Source organism: Sinocyclocheilus anshuiensis, unplaced genomic scaffold, assembly GCF_001515605.1.
Source record: "Sinocyclocheilus anshuiensis isolate Anshui unplaced genomic scaffold, SAMN03320099.WGS_v1.1 scaffold188, whole genome shotgun sequence".
In the NCBI taxonomy this organism is placed as follows: domain Eukaryota; kingdom Metazoa; phylum Chordata; class Actinopteri; order Cypriniformes; family Cyprinidae; genus Sinocyclocheilus; species Sinocyclocheilus anshuiensis.
The window spans coordinates 217,630-233,379 of NW_015555768.1; the positions used below are offsets into that span (position 1 = coordinate 217,630).

The following is a 15,750-nucleotide window of genomic DNA, read 5'->3' on the forward strand; positions in this document are numbered from 1 at the left end:
CCAGGTAACTGCAATCACAACTTCCCTGCCAAGCACAAGCATAAAGCATGTGTTCATGCATAGGCTACTCTGGCTTTGGCCGATCTCTGTGGTTGCATTTATTATTCTCGTTTGTGTACATTATGGTTTGCTTTTAAGTTGAACTGAAACTGAAATCGAGCAGCAGGACACAGTGAAGTTGTCATTGAGATGTCTGCATGCGTGAGATAAATGCACAAGGTTTGATCACCTCCAGATAGCACCAGGGGGTTTGGTCCGGTGTGTTTACTTTGCTTTCTCATCTTTACTCTCTTTCTCCTCTCCTCCTTTCTTTTTCTCCTCTTCTTTTCCAGCGTCATCCTTCTCTTCTTCACCTTCGCCTTCTTCTTGATCACCTTCTTCACCCTCTCCTCCTTCCTCTGCTTCTTTTCCTCCTTCATCTTCCTCTGCCTCTTTTCCTCCTTCCTCTTCCTCTGCTTCTTTTCCTTCTTCCTCTTCCTGTTCTCCTTCATCCTCACCTTCTTCCTCTCCTCCCTCTTCACCTGTAAAAGAGACAACAGGGTACAAATGTCACCACTGCAGTAGGGCTGGGTGCTACAAAAATGATATTTAGCATTTTGATGACATTATATATGTTAAATACATTAAAAAATCTAGTTATAATCAACTTTTCTCACTAAATGAAGAGAAACATTAAAAAAAACATAGAAGGGAAAAATGAATGAAAATTTATTTTGTTAAAAAAATTTTATTTATATGCACCAATATACAATAATAAATTAACAGCAATTTAAATTCAAATAAACTGTATGCAATATATATATATATATATATATAGAGAGAGAGAGAGAGAGAGAACAAATGATTCTCACCCTCTTCTTCTTCTTCCTCCTCCTCTTTTTCTTCTTCCTCCTCCTCCTTCTCACCCTCTTTCTCCTCTACTTCCTCCTTCTCACCTTCGTCCTCCTCCTCTTCCTCCTCTGGACTTGCCCCAGCCTCCTGTGCCTTGCTGGCTTCAATTATCTCATCTGGTGTGGCAGAGTAGCTCATCAATCTGGTTCCCAGAAGATAGGGGGCGCCAGAGGTCAGACTGGCCTGAACAGAGAACACAGGACGACCGAACGAAGGAGTGGCGGCGATGGAGGGAGAAAACACACTGGAGATACCGCCAATACCGCCCACATTGAAGCGTGTTTCTTCTCCTTCTAGAAGCTTCCTGTTGGAATGTAAACAGACTTTATATTTAAGGATGTAAAGAAATACTCAAGTTTGGGGGGGGGGATCAAATGTAATAAATGTAAAACCCTTACTGACTGACCAGTTTTCTGAATTTTTATGGCCTTGGTTATATAGGCTATACATCTCAATTGCAACAAATGTTCAAAATTGATGTTACTAACCTGTAAGCAGCTATCTCAATGTCCAAGGCCATTTTCACATTGAGAAGGTCCTGATATTCTTTGAGGTAATGGGCCATTTCACTCTTCGTGGTCCTTAGCTCATTCTCCATGTCACCGATGGTATCCTGTCCAGACAAAACGTATTTGAAGACATACAACAGTGCATGTAGAGAAGTATTGCCGTATTTAGCCTTCCTGTAGCTGAAACAGTAGAGCATAACACTAACAATGCCCAGGTAAACAGGAAAAACAAGAACTAATAAAACGTACTTTGAATGCAATGTAAGCCACTTTGGATATAAGCATCTGCCAAATGCATAAATGTGTATTGTACATGTAGTTATCAATCTGACCTGTAGGGTAGCGATCTCGGCGCTCTGTTTCTCCTCGACCTCTTGCAGTTGTCGCTCAAGTGCTTGGTTCAAGCCCTGGCATGCTTCGATCTCCAGGTCTCGAGCTTTTAGCAGGCGACGGTACTCCCCAGCCTCGTCTTTAGAGGTGCGGATGTTCTCCGTGTGTTTGGCCGTGTCTTCCGCCATGGTGCTCACCTTTCCACGGAACCACTCCTCTGCAGCCTGGATGTTCTGCTGCGCCATGCGTTCATATTGACCTCGGATTTCTCGGAGAGCTACCGAGAGGTCCGGTTTGGCCACTTCCATCTCAACGGACATCTGGGCGCTGTATTGCACCTGGGTTTGGAGCTCGGCGATTTCGCTTTCGTGGAGCCTCTTAAGGAAAGCCAGCTCATCCAGCAGAGTGTCAGCCCTTTTTTCGAGCTCAGTGCGGGCCAACGCCGCATCGTCTGCCCCCTTCCTGGCATCCACCATCCGTCTTTCGGCTTCCTCACGGGCCAGGACTTCTTCTTCGTAGCGATTCTGCAAGGCCTTGAGTGCCTCCTCCAGTCGGTCCCGCCTTTCTTGAGCCACTTGACGCTCCCTACGGGCCTCATCTACCGCCGCACGGAGTTCCCTCACCTCTTGCTCATACAGCCCCCTGAGACGGGAGGGTTCGCAGTGCCTCTGGCGCAACAAGAGCAGCTCTGCTTCCAGGGCACGGTTCTGGAGCTCCAGGCCATGAACGCGGTCAATGAAGCCGGCAAAGCGGTCATTAAGGTCCTGAAGTTGAGCCCTCTCCTGCGTCCGCACTGTTTTGAACTCTGAGCTCAGCTGAGAGGCCTGGCTCAGGTCCAGATCTGGTGATGCAGCAGAAAGCTGCAGACCTGCTGAGGAGGACAGAACCGAGGCACGGGACGGGGATGAATAGGTCGAATAGACGGAGCGAGAGCGACTACTTCCTCCGCTGAAGGGTGTCCTGCTGTGCACCACCACCCTCCTCCGCTGCACAGACGGGAGATAGGGGTTGTAACTCAAGGAGCTCATGTTTGTTGAAGAGAGAAGAGAGCAGAGACGGTTTCCGCAGTGCTGCTGCTGCTGCTGCTGCTGCTGCTGCTGTGGAGAGAGGTCTGCGAGGATGCAGCGGCACTGGCAGGGCTTTTTATAGCAGGCAGAGAGACTGACGCAGAGCTTTTTACTGACAGCATGAATCGATTACCTTCAGTTCGGTCTGGGTTGGGTTCTTGGGGAGTAGAGGAGCAAATTACAGAAATGGATTGGCAATGCGAGAAAGAACGAGACGGTGAGCACAGCAAAAAGGGCAATGAGGACAAAGATTTCAAGAGCTTGTGGAGAAAAAAAGCTATTCAGATGCAGCAGGCAGAAGACAAAGCTGATGTTTAAAAACAAGTTTATTGAACATGTGTATTGTGTAAGCTCAATCTGACCAGAAACAAATTCAAGTGTTACTAAATCAAGAAAAGAACATTGTTACTGCTTTTTAACAGTCTTAAATCCCCAAAGACCTTGAATTAAAACAAATTATCTTTTACTGTGCACAAATTAATAAAGCCAAAAATTATATAGTGAATCTAAAAAATACAGTGAACGAGGACAGTAAGCTGAATACAATTTTTAAATAATGTTTTAAAATGTCTTTGTTCACTCAAATTTAAATAACATATTTCAGCAACAAAATCTGAAATATAACTGTTGCATAAATTAAGTTTCTTGTTCTCAAATATCATTTAAAAAAACCTTATATTTCCGGTTGGTCCAGCCAATGTGCAAGTGTAGTCCTAAATATGCCTGTCAGGACACTGACTGTTTCTATGGCAACAGGAGTGTATTCAGTCTATTCAGTGAGACTTGATGACTTCAGTTCATGATTGGCTCTTTTATTTAGCAGGCGGGACATATTCCACCATATTGAATGTCATATTACATATGTTATATTACATATACATACATATATACATATACAATCCTGTGATTCAAAGCTGATTTTTTTAGCATCATTACTCCAGTCTTCAGTGTCACATAATGCTTCAGAAATCATTCTAATATGCTGATTTTCTACTCTACTATTTTCTACTATGAAAACAGTCATCACAAGTATTCTTTGATGAATGGAAAGTTCAAGAGAACAGCACTTATTTAAAATGGAAATTGTTTTTAAAGTCAATTTTGGTCAATTTAATGCATCCTTGATGAATAAAAGTATTGTTTTCTTTAAATTAAAAAAACAAAAACTTACTGAGCCTAAACTTTTGAACTGTGATAGACAGATAGATGCATGTCTGTAAACAATTTAAGCACTGACACACAATCATATACAGTAGATTAACTGCCCTCACAATCTGAACATTCAAGTTTATAAAATATGAACTTTCCATTAAATAATATTTGCTTAACTTGTGCATTGCAGCAGTTAAGGAAATAAATTAGTTAGTTACTTTTGGTAATAATAGGAGGCTGGCTGTTCACCCCTGACAGAAACACTGAACCATAAACTGCAAACCCAGCGTAGAGCGGTTCAGTCAACGTGGTTTTGAATGTATATATGTGGGCGAGAGTGTGTGTGTCAGAAACGTTGTAGAAGGACACAATGCTGGCCAGCCTGTCCAGATACACTGCTACTCTGTTTGAGGGTTTTGATAGGAAATTTGCATTTGTTTTCTTGTTATTGTGCCAGGCACTATATCCATCAGGAGTACAGAAAAGACTCCAGGACTTATCATTCCACCCAAATCTACAGTCGTTCCCTCTTTTCTTTCCTTTATTCCCTTTACTACAACATAAGCCCCCCACTCCATTCAACCTCCCAGTAACAGCGTTCAGACAGAGTTTCTCTACACAGAACCTGCTCCTGGTGCTCAAATCTCTCCGGATGATCAGGATATGGCAGCTCGTCCTCCACATGTGTCGCCTTTCTCTTCTCCTCAGATAGAGCGAGATGAGAGTTCGCAGTGTTTGGATCCAGCATAAGATCACAGGCGTCTGAATACAAGAGAAATTAGAACAACAGATACAAGGTCATAACCATCATATACATTGAAGGCAATGTGTAAATGTCAAAATGTTTGAGATTCACAAAACCCAAACATGAATTTCAGCATGACCCTTGTAACAGTAAAAAAGACTATGAGAAAAGATCTAAGTAGCTAAACATTTAATGTTTGACTTTTAACTTTCTAACATTTAACTGTTTCTAAATGTTAAATAACCAACAGTAATGCTGAATATTTGAAACCATTCGACTTAGAGAATCACCATTTCAATACCTTTCAATACCACAGCAATAATACAAGTAAAAAAAATTATTTTAGTAAACAAACAGTAATAAAATAAGAAGCAGCAAATTATGAGCAATGGGGAAAATAAACACAACAGAACAAATACTAAGAATTAAGACAGGCCTACCACAACTCTGTGCTGCCCTCTGCAGGTCAAGTGAAATATCATAAAGCAGTGCAAAAGGCATAATGGCAGACAGAAAGACACAGCATACTCCAGGTATTACTCACCTCAGTATCTCCAGCCGACAGTTTGGACTTTTCAGTCCAGCACAGAGGAGCTTCACACCAGCGTCCTGCAGGTCATTGTTACTCAGGTCCAGCTCTCTAAGGGGTTAGTTTAATGATCGTAGAGCTGACGCCATGATTTCACAGCACTGATCTGTGAGATTACAGCAGGCAACACTGAAAGAGAGTAAAACATTAAATTAGATGTTATATTTCACAAATGCAGTAATTAACTGATTATAAGTATTATTATCTTGTTTCAGGAGGTTCTGAAGCACAGTGGGTGAGATCCAGCAGAAGATGGGTATGTGACACATGATGTGGAGGCTTCTTGATCTTTTTATGTGTGAGATGATTCTGCTGGCTTGATGCTCATCACTGATTCTCTTCCTGAAATATTCCTCCTTCTGTGGCTCACTGAATCCATGAATTTCTGTCAGACGGTTGATGTATTGTGAGGGGATCTGACTGACTGCTGCTGGTCTGGAGGTGATCCAGATGAGAACACTGGGAAGCAGCTCTCCTCTGATGAGGTTTGACATTAACACCCCCACTGATGAAGACTCATTCACATCTGAAACCGTCTCATTTTCTGAAAACAGTGTAATTCTGCTTTCATCCAGGCCATCAAAGATGAACACAACTTTACACTCCTCAAGAATCTTTGAGTCCAGATCCTGAAGTACAGGATGAAAGTCCACCAGAAGTCTGTGAAGACTGAATTGGTGATCTTTAACCCTCAAATGGTCCTCATTTCCTGTTTACACTTCTGGTCTTTGGGGTCAATTGATAAGAGTTTTTGTAAAAAAATATATACATTTTTAATCATACAAATAATATAGCTTTTTTTTGTTTTGTTTACTTCTCATCTATACATTAACGCTGTGTTTTGGGAGATATGAAGTACTTTTGTACCTATTTACCACAAAATTCCTCAACTACACCATTAGCTTGCATATGAAGTATCACATTTTTATGAAAAAAATCACTTAAATGATTATCTAAATTTGATTTAAAGGATTTAATTGATTTAAATTGATTTAATATCATTGCGCCTGCTGCACCCATGGTACGGCAGCAAAGTTCCTTGATTATTACGCCGGAATATAGAGTATAGTTCCTAGCCATATCGGCCTAAAAAATCGCAACTTTTCATTTTCCATCGGTCTTAGTACATGATGTAACTACAGAAGAGTTGAGTTTTACCGTTTTCGAATCCATTCAGCCGATCTCCGGGTCTGGCGGTAGCACTTTTAGCTGTAGCTTAGCATAGATCATTGAATCTGATTAGACTGTTAGCATCTCGCTCAAAAATGACCAAAGAGTTTCTATATTTTTCCTATTTAAAACTTGACTCTTCTGTAGTTACATCGTGTACTAAGATCGACGGAAAATGAAAAGTTGTGATTTTCTAGGCCGATATGGCTAGGAACTATACTCTCATTAGGAATACTTCTGTAGTTACATCGTGTACTAAGATCGACGGAAAATGAAAAGTTGTGATTTTCTAGGCCGATATGGCTAGGAACTATACTCTCATTCCGGCGTAATAATCAAGGAACTTTGCTGCCGTACCATGTTCAGTCTCAGTTCAATCCTGTAAGGCAGGACCGCCGTGACCCAAGAGCTTCAAGGAAACCAAACTCCATCTTGCTGGGCACGGAGAAACCCATGACTGGGAGTGAAATCCAAGCACCCACTCCAGAGGTAACGTCTAAATCTGCCATATTCAAAGGGAGATTGCATATTGCCCCTACTGTGACAATGCCAGTCACTTCTTGAATGGGTGTGCCAATTTCAAAGAGCTCATAAAAGAACAGAAGGAATCCTGGATCCGTAAGAACAATCGATGCTGGTGCTGCGGACGGAGTCATCATGCTTCAAAATGCAACCTAAAATCCCCCTGTAAGACGTGAAACACCTTCGTATTCTGCATGATGTAAATGAACAGACTGTAGATAATGAATCTGAAACTGACACTAGAGAGAACTCCTGTCTGGTTAACACCACCAAAGACGTCCTGTATGTAGATCGCCCTGTCTACAGCTGCAAGGTTCTCCTAAAGGTGAGCAAAGTCATCATCACCAGAGGGGACAAATCTATTGAGGCATATGCTGTGTTAGACGATGGGTCGGAGAGGACCATACTGCTCCACACAGCAGCACAGCAGTTAAATTTGAAGGGGCAGCCTGAGGACCTAATACTGCGGACGGTGAGGCAGGACCAACAGGTTCTTCATGGGGCGACAGTCTCGTTCACAGTGTCTCCTGTCACTAACCGACACAAGAAATTCCCCATTCAAGGTGCCTTTACAGTCGAAAGGCTTGGTCTCGCTGAGCAAACTCACCCCGTTGCATCCCTCCAGAAGATGTACAAACACTTAGTTAGATTGCCCTTGCAGCAAATAGATAGAGTACAGCCTGTACTGCTAATTGGCTCAGATTGTCCACACCTTGTTACCCCAATTGAACCTGCTGCAGTTCAAACTAGGTTAGGCTGGACTCTACAAGGCCCTACACACGAGATCAAGCACAGACTCAACACTCACCAATGCCTCTTTACTGCCATCTCCCCCTATGCTGATCTGTTTGCCCAAGTGGAAAAGCTATGGCAGATGGATGTAATTCCGTACCGCAGTGAGAAATTAGTGACGCGGTCAAAACTTGATCAAGAGGCCATCAGACTCTTGCAAGAAAAAACAGTGAGAGTTAACGTGGTGTCATGCATTATGCGACACCGCTCCTTCGCATACAACACATGCCAACTCCGTACATGCCAAAAGAAGCTGTTCTGCCACAGCTAAGAAGCATTGAGCGAAAGCTGATGAAGAACCCTGATCAGGCCTGTGCTTACAAAACTGAGATCGAGAGACTCAAGAATGCTAGCTATGTAGAGAAACTGCAACCATGCGAGGATATGGCTAAGTTCACACTACATGACTTTAAACGTCGGCAGATCGCTGTGCTGTTCAGACTACATGACTTGATTGTCTGTCTTTAAGTCGTTGTGGTGTTCACACTACGTGACTCTATGTAAATGATCCGCAACCGGGGGTTACACACTACACAAGCTGACAACAACTCTGTCACCCAACGACTCTACAAACCACGTTTTGTCAAGAAAACACACACGAGAATTGGAATGGGAATCACGTTAAACAGGAGTTGTTTATTTGAAAATGGATGTCGAGAAGAAATTAGCGCTGCAAGCTGTTTGCTCAATGAAAATACACATAACACATAAACACATAAAGATTGCCGAGCGCCGATCACCCGCTGATTTTCCCCCGATCACAGCCCGACCTGTTGGCGAGCTTGTTAACTTGCAAATCGGGCTTAAAATCCTGTAGTGTGAACTTGGCATATCTGGACCGGTCGGCCGATTTGACATCACGTGGTGTCAGGTGTTGTGACGAGCTACAGCCAGTGAGAGAGCAAGGCATGGGTTGAGGTCACCGGAAGAAAAACAACAGCAGCAACATGGCTTAAAGAAAAGTTTGGACACAATAAATGGAGCAAAATTTTTCATCGAGCAAACAGCTTGCAGCGCTAATTTCTTCCCGACATCCATTTTCAAATAAACAACTGTTTTACGTGTTGTTTTGCGTCATTCCCGTTCCAATTCTCACGTGTGTTTTCGTGACAAAACGTGGTTTGTAGAGTCGTTGGGTGACAGAGTTGTTGTCAGCTTGTGTAGTGTGTAACCCCCGGTTGCGGATCATTTACATAGAGTCACGTAGTGTGAACACCACAACGACATAAAGACAGACAATCAAGTCATGTAGTCTGAACTGCACAGCGATCTGCCGATGTTTTAAGTCGTGTAGTGTGAACTTAGCTTTAAGTCATTGTATAAAAGTTTTCACCCCCTCAATGAAAGTCTATGGGATTTTAGGTGTTTTTGATAGTCTAGTTTACGAAAACAGTAAGCCGGATCAGTTAGAAAAGATATAGCAACCCGAGTCAGACCAGTCTGAAGGTCTGACCCGAGTTTGGTGGTTGTAGCTTTAAAAGTCTAGGAGGAGATACATTTTAAAATTTAGTCTCAGAAGAAGAAGTTTAAATAGGATTTCAGTAAGTTGGCTTTTTCAAGACAACTATATAAAGTATAATACTCTTTATTCACTCATAAATTACTTAGCTTTTAATGAATCATAACAAATTGAGTAAATAAATGTGTCAATGACTTATAACACAGACACTAGTTACATATACACTATGTACTGTCTAGTGTAGTGTAACAAATTTAGAGGCTAGTTTGTAGTTAATGGTGTGACCATTAAGTGCATAAAGTGTCTAACATTCCACACTGTTTTTTTTTCTGATAATTACGTGCATCATCTGGGTATCTGAAGTGCACTTCTTCTGGATTGGAATATTCAGTGTGAGCACACTACTCACATTTCAACAGCTCCAAACTAAATGATATATTCACACGGCAATGCAAGAGATTCAAACATTTATTCAATTTTCAAACTACAAAGTTGATCTTGTTAAGGCACATTAAGTATATCACATAAACGATTATGCAAAAAATGGAGATGGATTTGAATCCAACCAGCAACTCCAAATCAGCACATAACACACCAAAAAAAATTCAATGCACATATAGCAGTGAAGCTGTACACAATATTAAAGATTTAACTATAAACAATAACCAGTTTTCATACTGAAAGATATACAGATACATTACAAAATGAACAGAAATTACCTGGTAATGTGTAATACAGTGAAGTTACTGTCATATTGACACACACACACAAAAAAAAACAAGTCAGCCATTTGAATGACATTTGACAAAGGACGTGTTTGAAATAATATATGAAATGTTGAAATATTTGGTTTAAGTTGACAAGGGATTAATACAATTGTACTGAATACAAATAATGTAGCAAAAAACATGACGTTATCAAAATTAGGAATATTCTAGCACAATAATCCAATCTGCAAAACTGCTTTGAAATTGTTTATTGTATAAATGCTATACAAATTATACAAATAAACTTGACTTAACTGTGCTCACAATGCAGCAAATAGCATATAACAAATGTAACAAAGTGAAAGAACAGCAACTAATAAACTTGATGTCTTTCAGTGTTTCTGTGATGTCTGAAGGGAACACATTCACTCAAATACACTGTCATGATAAACATCCGCCTACATCCTGTTTCATACAAGCAGGCCCGTAACCAGCTATGAGGCCACCGAGGTCCGGACCTCGCTAAATTTTTCATGTTCAAAAATAAAATTTGTTTGTTGAATGACTAATTTGCTGTTAAACTCCTCATATGAATGCCTGCATGACATGTATAATTCAGTTTAGACAGTTTGCAAGAATGTTTAGCGTCCCTGGTATGAAAATGATCGCTGCGAGACGCTGGCGGAGTGAACGAGGCTTGAGAGAGTTGTGAGTGAGGGCGCGGGCGCAGATCCAGCTATTATAAGCGTTTTTGGACTTGTCTTTTCCACTTAATTTTCCACTTTAGAAAGTTAATAAAGTAGGAAGTTGCAGTTTAGAGTCAGCGATATCTTTATCTTATTTTATTTGCAAAAGATTGGAAATAATTTTGGTTTATTTTTATTTGTTTTTTGTTTGTTTTAGTATCAATATCTGGCAACACTGCATCGCCGGCACTTAAACTGAATGCAATCAAAAAAGCCCATGGACAGGTTTTTGCTGACAGGATACGACATTCAGTAAGGGAAACGCAAAAATTATCATATTATTATATAAACGTTATCAATGCTGTCAAAAGCAGTAGCATTTAACACTAGTACACACAGATCTGTAGAACAAGTAGGTTACAGAATTAAATGAAATATGCAAAAACTAGCCATGAAGAAGTCTGATATGTCATTCAGTATAGTTAAATTTGACTATTTTACTTAATTAGTGAGTCCTCCCCCCGAACCAAGGGTTCATTGTTCTATGAAACATTCTGTAACTTTCAGAAATCAAACTTCTTACCGAATAAAAAAATAGCATTTACAGGAACTAAACTGCAAAAATTACTCATTCTAAACTTCTGCACTGAAGTTAGCAGTCCCATTGAGCTGAATTGGAAATGTGGCTAAACTAAGTAAAATAAAACCAAAATCACAATATAGCTTTACATGATTCTGTATTTTGATTACGTCAAATATAAAAAAAGCATTCAATAAGATTACACATAATGGGAGAAAAACATGGAGAAAATAACTGATCATTTGAATGCAGATACTATATAGAGTGAGTGATACTACATATACTGTAGATAATATGTATACTATAGTCATATCTTATATAGTCTCACATTTATAAGAGTATATAATACAATAATAGTCTAAAAGGTCTGTATAAAAATACTGCAGTAATATTTGTGCTTAAATGTTTAGCAGGCTGATGCTTTGTGGAGGATGAAGCAAACTACCACAATCTGGCATACTTTACTACACCTACGTATTACCTACACATTACTAAATACTTCCTTTTTAAAAAATTTTAAAAACCTCATAATGTTTAATCAAAATTAACAAAGCTCTTTATAAAAACCTTCAGAATATAGATAAAGTTTGCAGAATGGATGTGCTACAGAAGTGGCAATTTCTGGCTCAGTGCAGAAAAACTTGTTTTGAGAAAACAGTCTTTAAAAATTAGTACTGTGACTGAAATCTACAGATGCAATAAAATAAGCAGTTTATAAAAATTGTACTTTGGATGATTTCTTTCCATTAGACCAGTGATCCTCAAATCTGGCTCGCGAGATCCACTTTCCTGCAGAATTTAGCTCCAACCCTATAATCAAACAAACCTACCTGTGATTTTCTAATGATCCTGAAGACATTGATTAGCAAACTCAGGTGTGTTTGATTAGGGTAGAGCTAAACTCTGCAGGAAAGTGGATCTCACGAGACAGATTTGAGGATCACTGCATTAGACTGATAAAAAATAAACTGGAAAATAAACACATGCATCTCTCTTCGTTAAAATGTTCTTTTCCCACAAGCTATCCTCGAGGTGGTAGTGCAATATTGATAGCTATAAGGCACTTTGTATAAGCTTCACTAATGCTGGGAAAAAGTGACAACGACTAGATTGAAAGATGTCTATTGCACCTTAACATTCTTAAAAATAAGATTCTTCTTAACTGCTATTTTCTTATTTTTGAAGTTTAAAAATAAGAAACTTCTCTTTCTTTTTCCCCCCCCTCTTTTTTTCTTTTTCCATATCATTACGATGTTAAAATGGTTAAATTAGGATTTGTATAAAAGTGTAAAAGTTTGTATTGGAATGTTTTTTGTTTTTGTTCCAATGTGTAAAAAACTTAAAGAGAATGTTCAAAAAAATAATAATTAATAACCTGCTTAATAATTATGCACACCTGAATATAAGGCGTTTTTCACTTCCAGCCTTCATGAACAATTATAGATTATAAGTGATTAAATACAAGATTAATAGTAGTTATTAAGATTGATGTTGTTTGGAATTGGTAAAATGTGCTTGGAAAAAAATATGATCAGAATATCAACTTGCATAATAATTATGCATGTACTGTATTTTTCCTCTTCTGCTGTCCTGGTAATGCAAGAAATGTTGTGATTGGTTGTCAAGGCAGCCAATCAGAATTTAGCAGCCTCGTCTCTGATTGGCTGGAATTATGGCATATTGTAATGCTGGGTTGTGTTGAGCACGCGAGCCGTCGGCATTTAGAGAGCACTGAGGGCGGGCATCAGGTGAACAAGCTAGTGAAACGTTGCACGCGCAAAAGTGGTCTGCACACATCCAAAAACTTATTTTAAATGCACAATTGATTTTCGTGCGCTCGAAAGACATTTTTCTTTGCGAAACGAACATTTTCTCCACAAAAGTCAGATCGTGCGCATGCAAAATGCACTTTTGTGTGCTCAAAATATGATCTTTCGTGCGCACAATTGTGGCAGAGATCTAAGTCTATAAGAGTTCCGCAAGAACCGCCATTTATATCAGATATTGCCGAAGACTGTCATTTTCTTTTTAAGAGAAACATATGAGATGTTCTTAAAATATGAAAGCACATTTGAGAACTTCTTTATAAAGTTTCAAGAATTGCTCTTAGGAGTTAAATCCGGCCTCTGGTTAAGTTTGACGGCGGATGGTTAGTGAATATGACACAGGCATGGGCGCTGAAATCCCACGCTCTAAAGCTAAGCTACAGCTATAGTGTAGTCTAAATGAAAACAGACTGTCTCTACTGTAAATAACAGGAGGCTGTTCACCCTAAAAGAAACACTGAACCATAAACTGCAAACCCAGCGTAGAGTGGTTCAGTGAACGTGGTGTTGAATGTGTGTATGTGTGTGAGTGTGTGTGTGTCTGAGACACTGTAGAAGGACAGAGTGCCAGCCGGCCTGTCCAGATACACTGCTACTCTGCTCAAAGGGTCTGACTGGACATGTATGTCTGTGTTCTTATCATCGTGCCAGGCACTGAATCTATCAATAGTACAGAAAAGACTCCAGGATTTTTTATTCCACCCCAATCTACAGTCACTCCCTCCTTTCTTTCTGATTCCTCTATATGTTACTGCAATATAAGCCCCCCGACTCCATTCAACCTCCCAGTAACAGCGTTCAGACAGAGTTTCTCTACACAGAACCTGCTCCTGGTTCTCAAATCTCTCCAAATGATCTGGATATGGCTGCTCGTCTTCCACACGCCTCGCCCTTTTGTTCCCCTCAGACAGAGTGAGACGAGTGTTTGCCGTGTTTGGATCCAGCGTGAGATCATAGGCATCTAAGCACAAGAAGAGAGAGATTAGAACAACAGATACAGCTAATTAATCATAGTATTACATGGCTCTCTAGAATATTTTTCTGGAGTATCCAATTCCAGAATATCCAATTGGCCAATGGTGGCAAGGTCAAATATTTTTGCTTTGTTAACAAATCATCATGCCCCATAAAGTCCATAATAAGTGATTTCCCAACTCCAAATATTGCAAACTATAGGTGATAAATTAAATAATATAAATGTATAATATCTCTTAATACAAATATAACTTTAAAGGGGGCATCAGATGCCCATTTTCCACAAGCTGATATGATTCTTTAGGATCTTCATAAATTGTCTGCAACATACTTTGGTTAAAATTCCTCAATGGTCATGTAAAACAACACCTTTTTACCTTGTCAAAAGCAGCTCTGTTAACAGCGACCCGTTTCAGTGCATGTCTCTTTAAATCATAATGAGCTCTGCACATTCCACCCCTCTCTTCCATTTTTTTGAGTATTCGTTGGCACATTACCATCAAAAACAAAACTAATACTGTTTTGTTTAGTTTATCTCAAGATAAAATGAAGACTCTTGTGTTCACTTTTACATCCAGCAGAACATCTGCATTGCTTATGAGACGTTGTCGCTAGCTGCTCGAGCATGGACAAAATGGCGGACAGCGTACAACTGGCTGAGGGCGGAAATATGCTAATATGGGGCAGTCTGTCAGCGGTCGTGGGCAGGGCCTGAATATCAAAATAGGTGTGTTCGACTTGAAGCGGCACTGCCCGGACATAGACTGTAAAAAAAAGATGGACGATGCGTCTCCACTTCCTTCCACTATAGAAAAGTGAAGTAAGAATCTCAGTATGGCTGCTCTTGAGTAAATGAGGTCATTTGGAGCCAGTCTGCGCAGTAGAGATTCGTTTGGAGCCAGAGTCTGTGCAGTAGTGTCGTGAGGTGGAGCCGCGGTATCAAACTCCCGCCCAAACTCCCACAGACCCAATCAAACATAATGACATGCCCCATTTTTATAGCACCAAATTACCAGCTAAAATCAAACTTAACATATATCAGCGTGATAACAACTACCTTAAATGACCAATAATTAATTTTTTTATTTTGATTCAAGTCCCATTCGTTTACATAGAGAGAGGGCGGGGTTTATGACCTGTACTCTAGCCAGCCACCAGGGGGCGATCAAAGAGCTCACAGTTTCACTTTTCAGGATGTGTGAGGCACACCCGGCGCAGACCGATCGATGTATGACATCAAAGTACTGCGAGAGCGATTAGACAGCAAGACGTGTCCTTATGCTTTTGAATTGCTCTCTCTGTACTTTGATGTCATACACCGATCGGTCTGCGCAGCGCCGCTTCAAGTTGAACACACGTATTGGCTTGATGTTGAAGGGCGGGGACGCGGTGGGGGATTTTAAACAAAATCCTAATATTAAACAGACCAAACACTTATAGATGAACATAGAAATTAATGAAGACAGAGTTATATGAGAACGAATATATAGTTGTGCTTTTGTGATTTTAGCTCAATCATATTTTTTTTCATTAATATTTTTATTATTTTAAAGGGTCAGTTCACCCAAAAATGAAAATTAGCCCATAAATGACTCACCCTCAAGTCATCCTAGGTGTTTATGACTTCCTTCTTTCAGACGAATCCAGTTGGAGTTATGTTAAAAATTCTCTTTGATTTTTCAAGCTGTTTCATGGCACTCAGCGGGTGTTGCATGCATCAGTCCAAAAGAAGTTAAATAAAAAGCGCCCA

At 40.1% G+C, this 15,750-nt stretch overlaps 1 protein-coding gene and 1 pseudogene across 1 annotated transcript; both read right to left on the minus strand.

The window, feature by feature from the left end:
- Positions 1 to 264: 264 nt before the first annotated feature.
- LOC107674275 (neurofilament light polypeptide-like) lies at positions 265 to 2,813 on the minus strand. Its single transcript, XM_016468218.1, has 4 exons — positions 1,733 to 2,813; positions 1,380 to 1,504; positions 852 to 1,195; positions 265 to 521 (listed from the first exon to the last, which is right to left on the minus strand). Exons 1-4 carry the CDS (start codon positions 2,756 to 2,758, stop codon positions 265 to 267), a joined length of 1,752 nt encoding a protein of 583 aa, XP_016323704.1. The 5' UTR covers positions 2,759 to 2,813.
- A 10,285-nt stretch (positions 2,814 to 13,098) lies between these two features.
- The window catches only part of LOC107674325 (NACHT, LRR and PYD domains-containing protein 3-like), a 10,644-nt pseudogene continuing 7,992 nt past the window's right edge, over positions 13,099 to 15,750 (minus strand).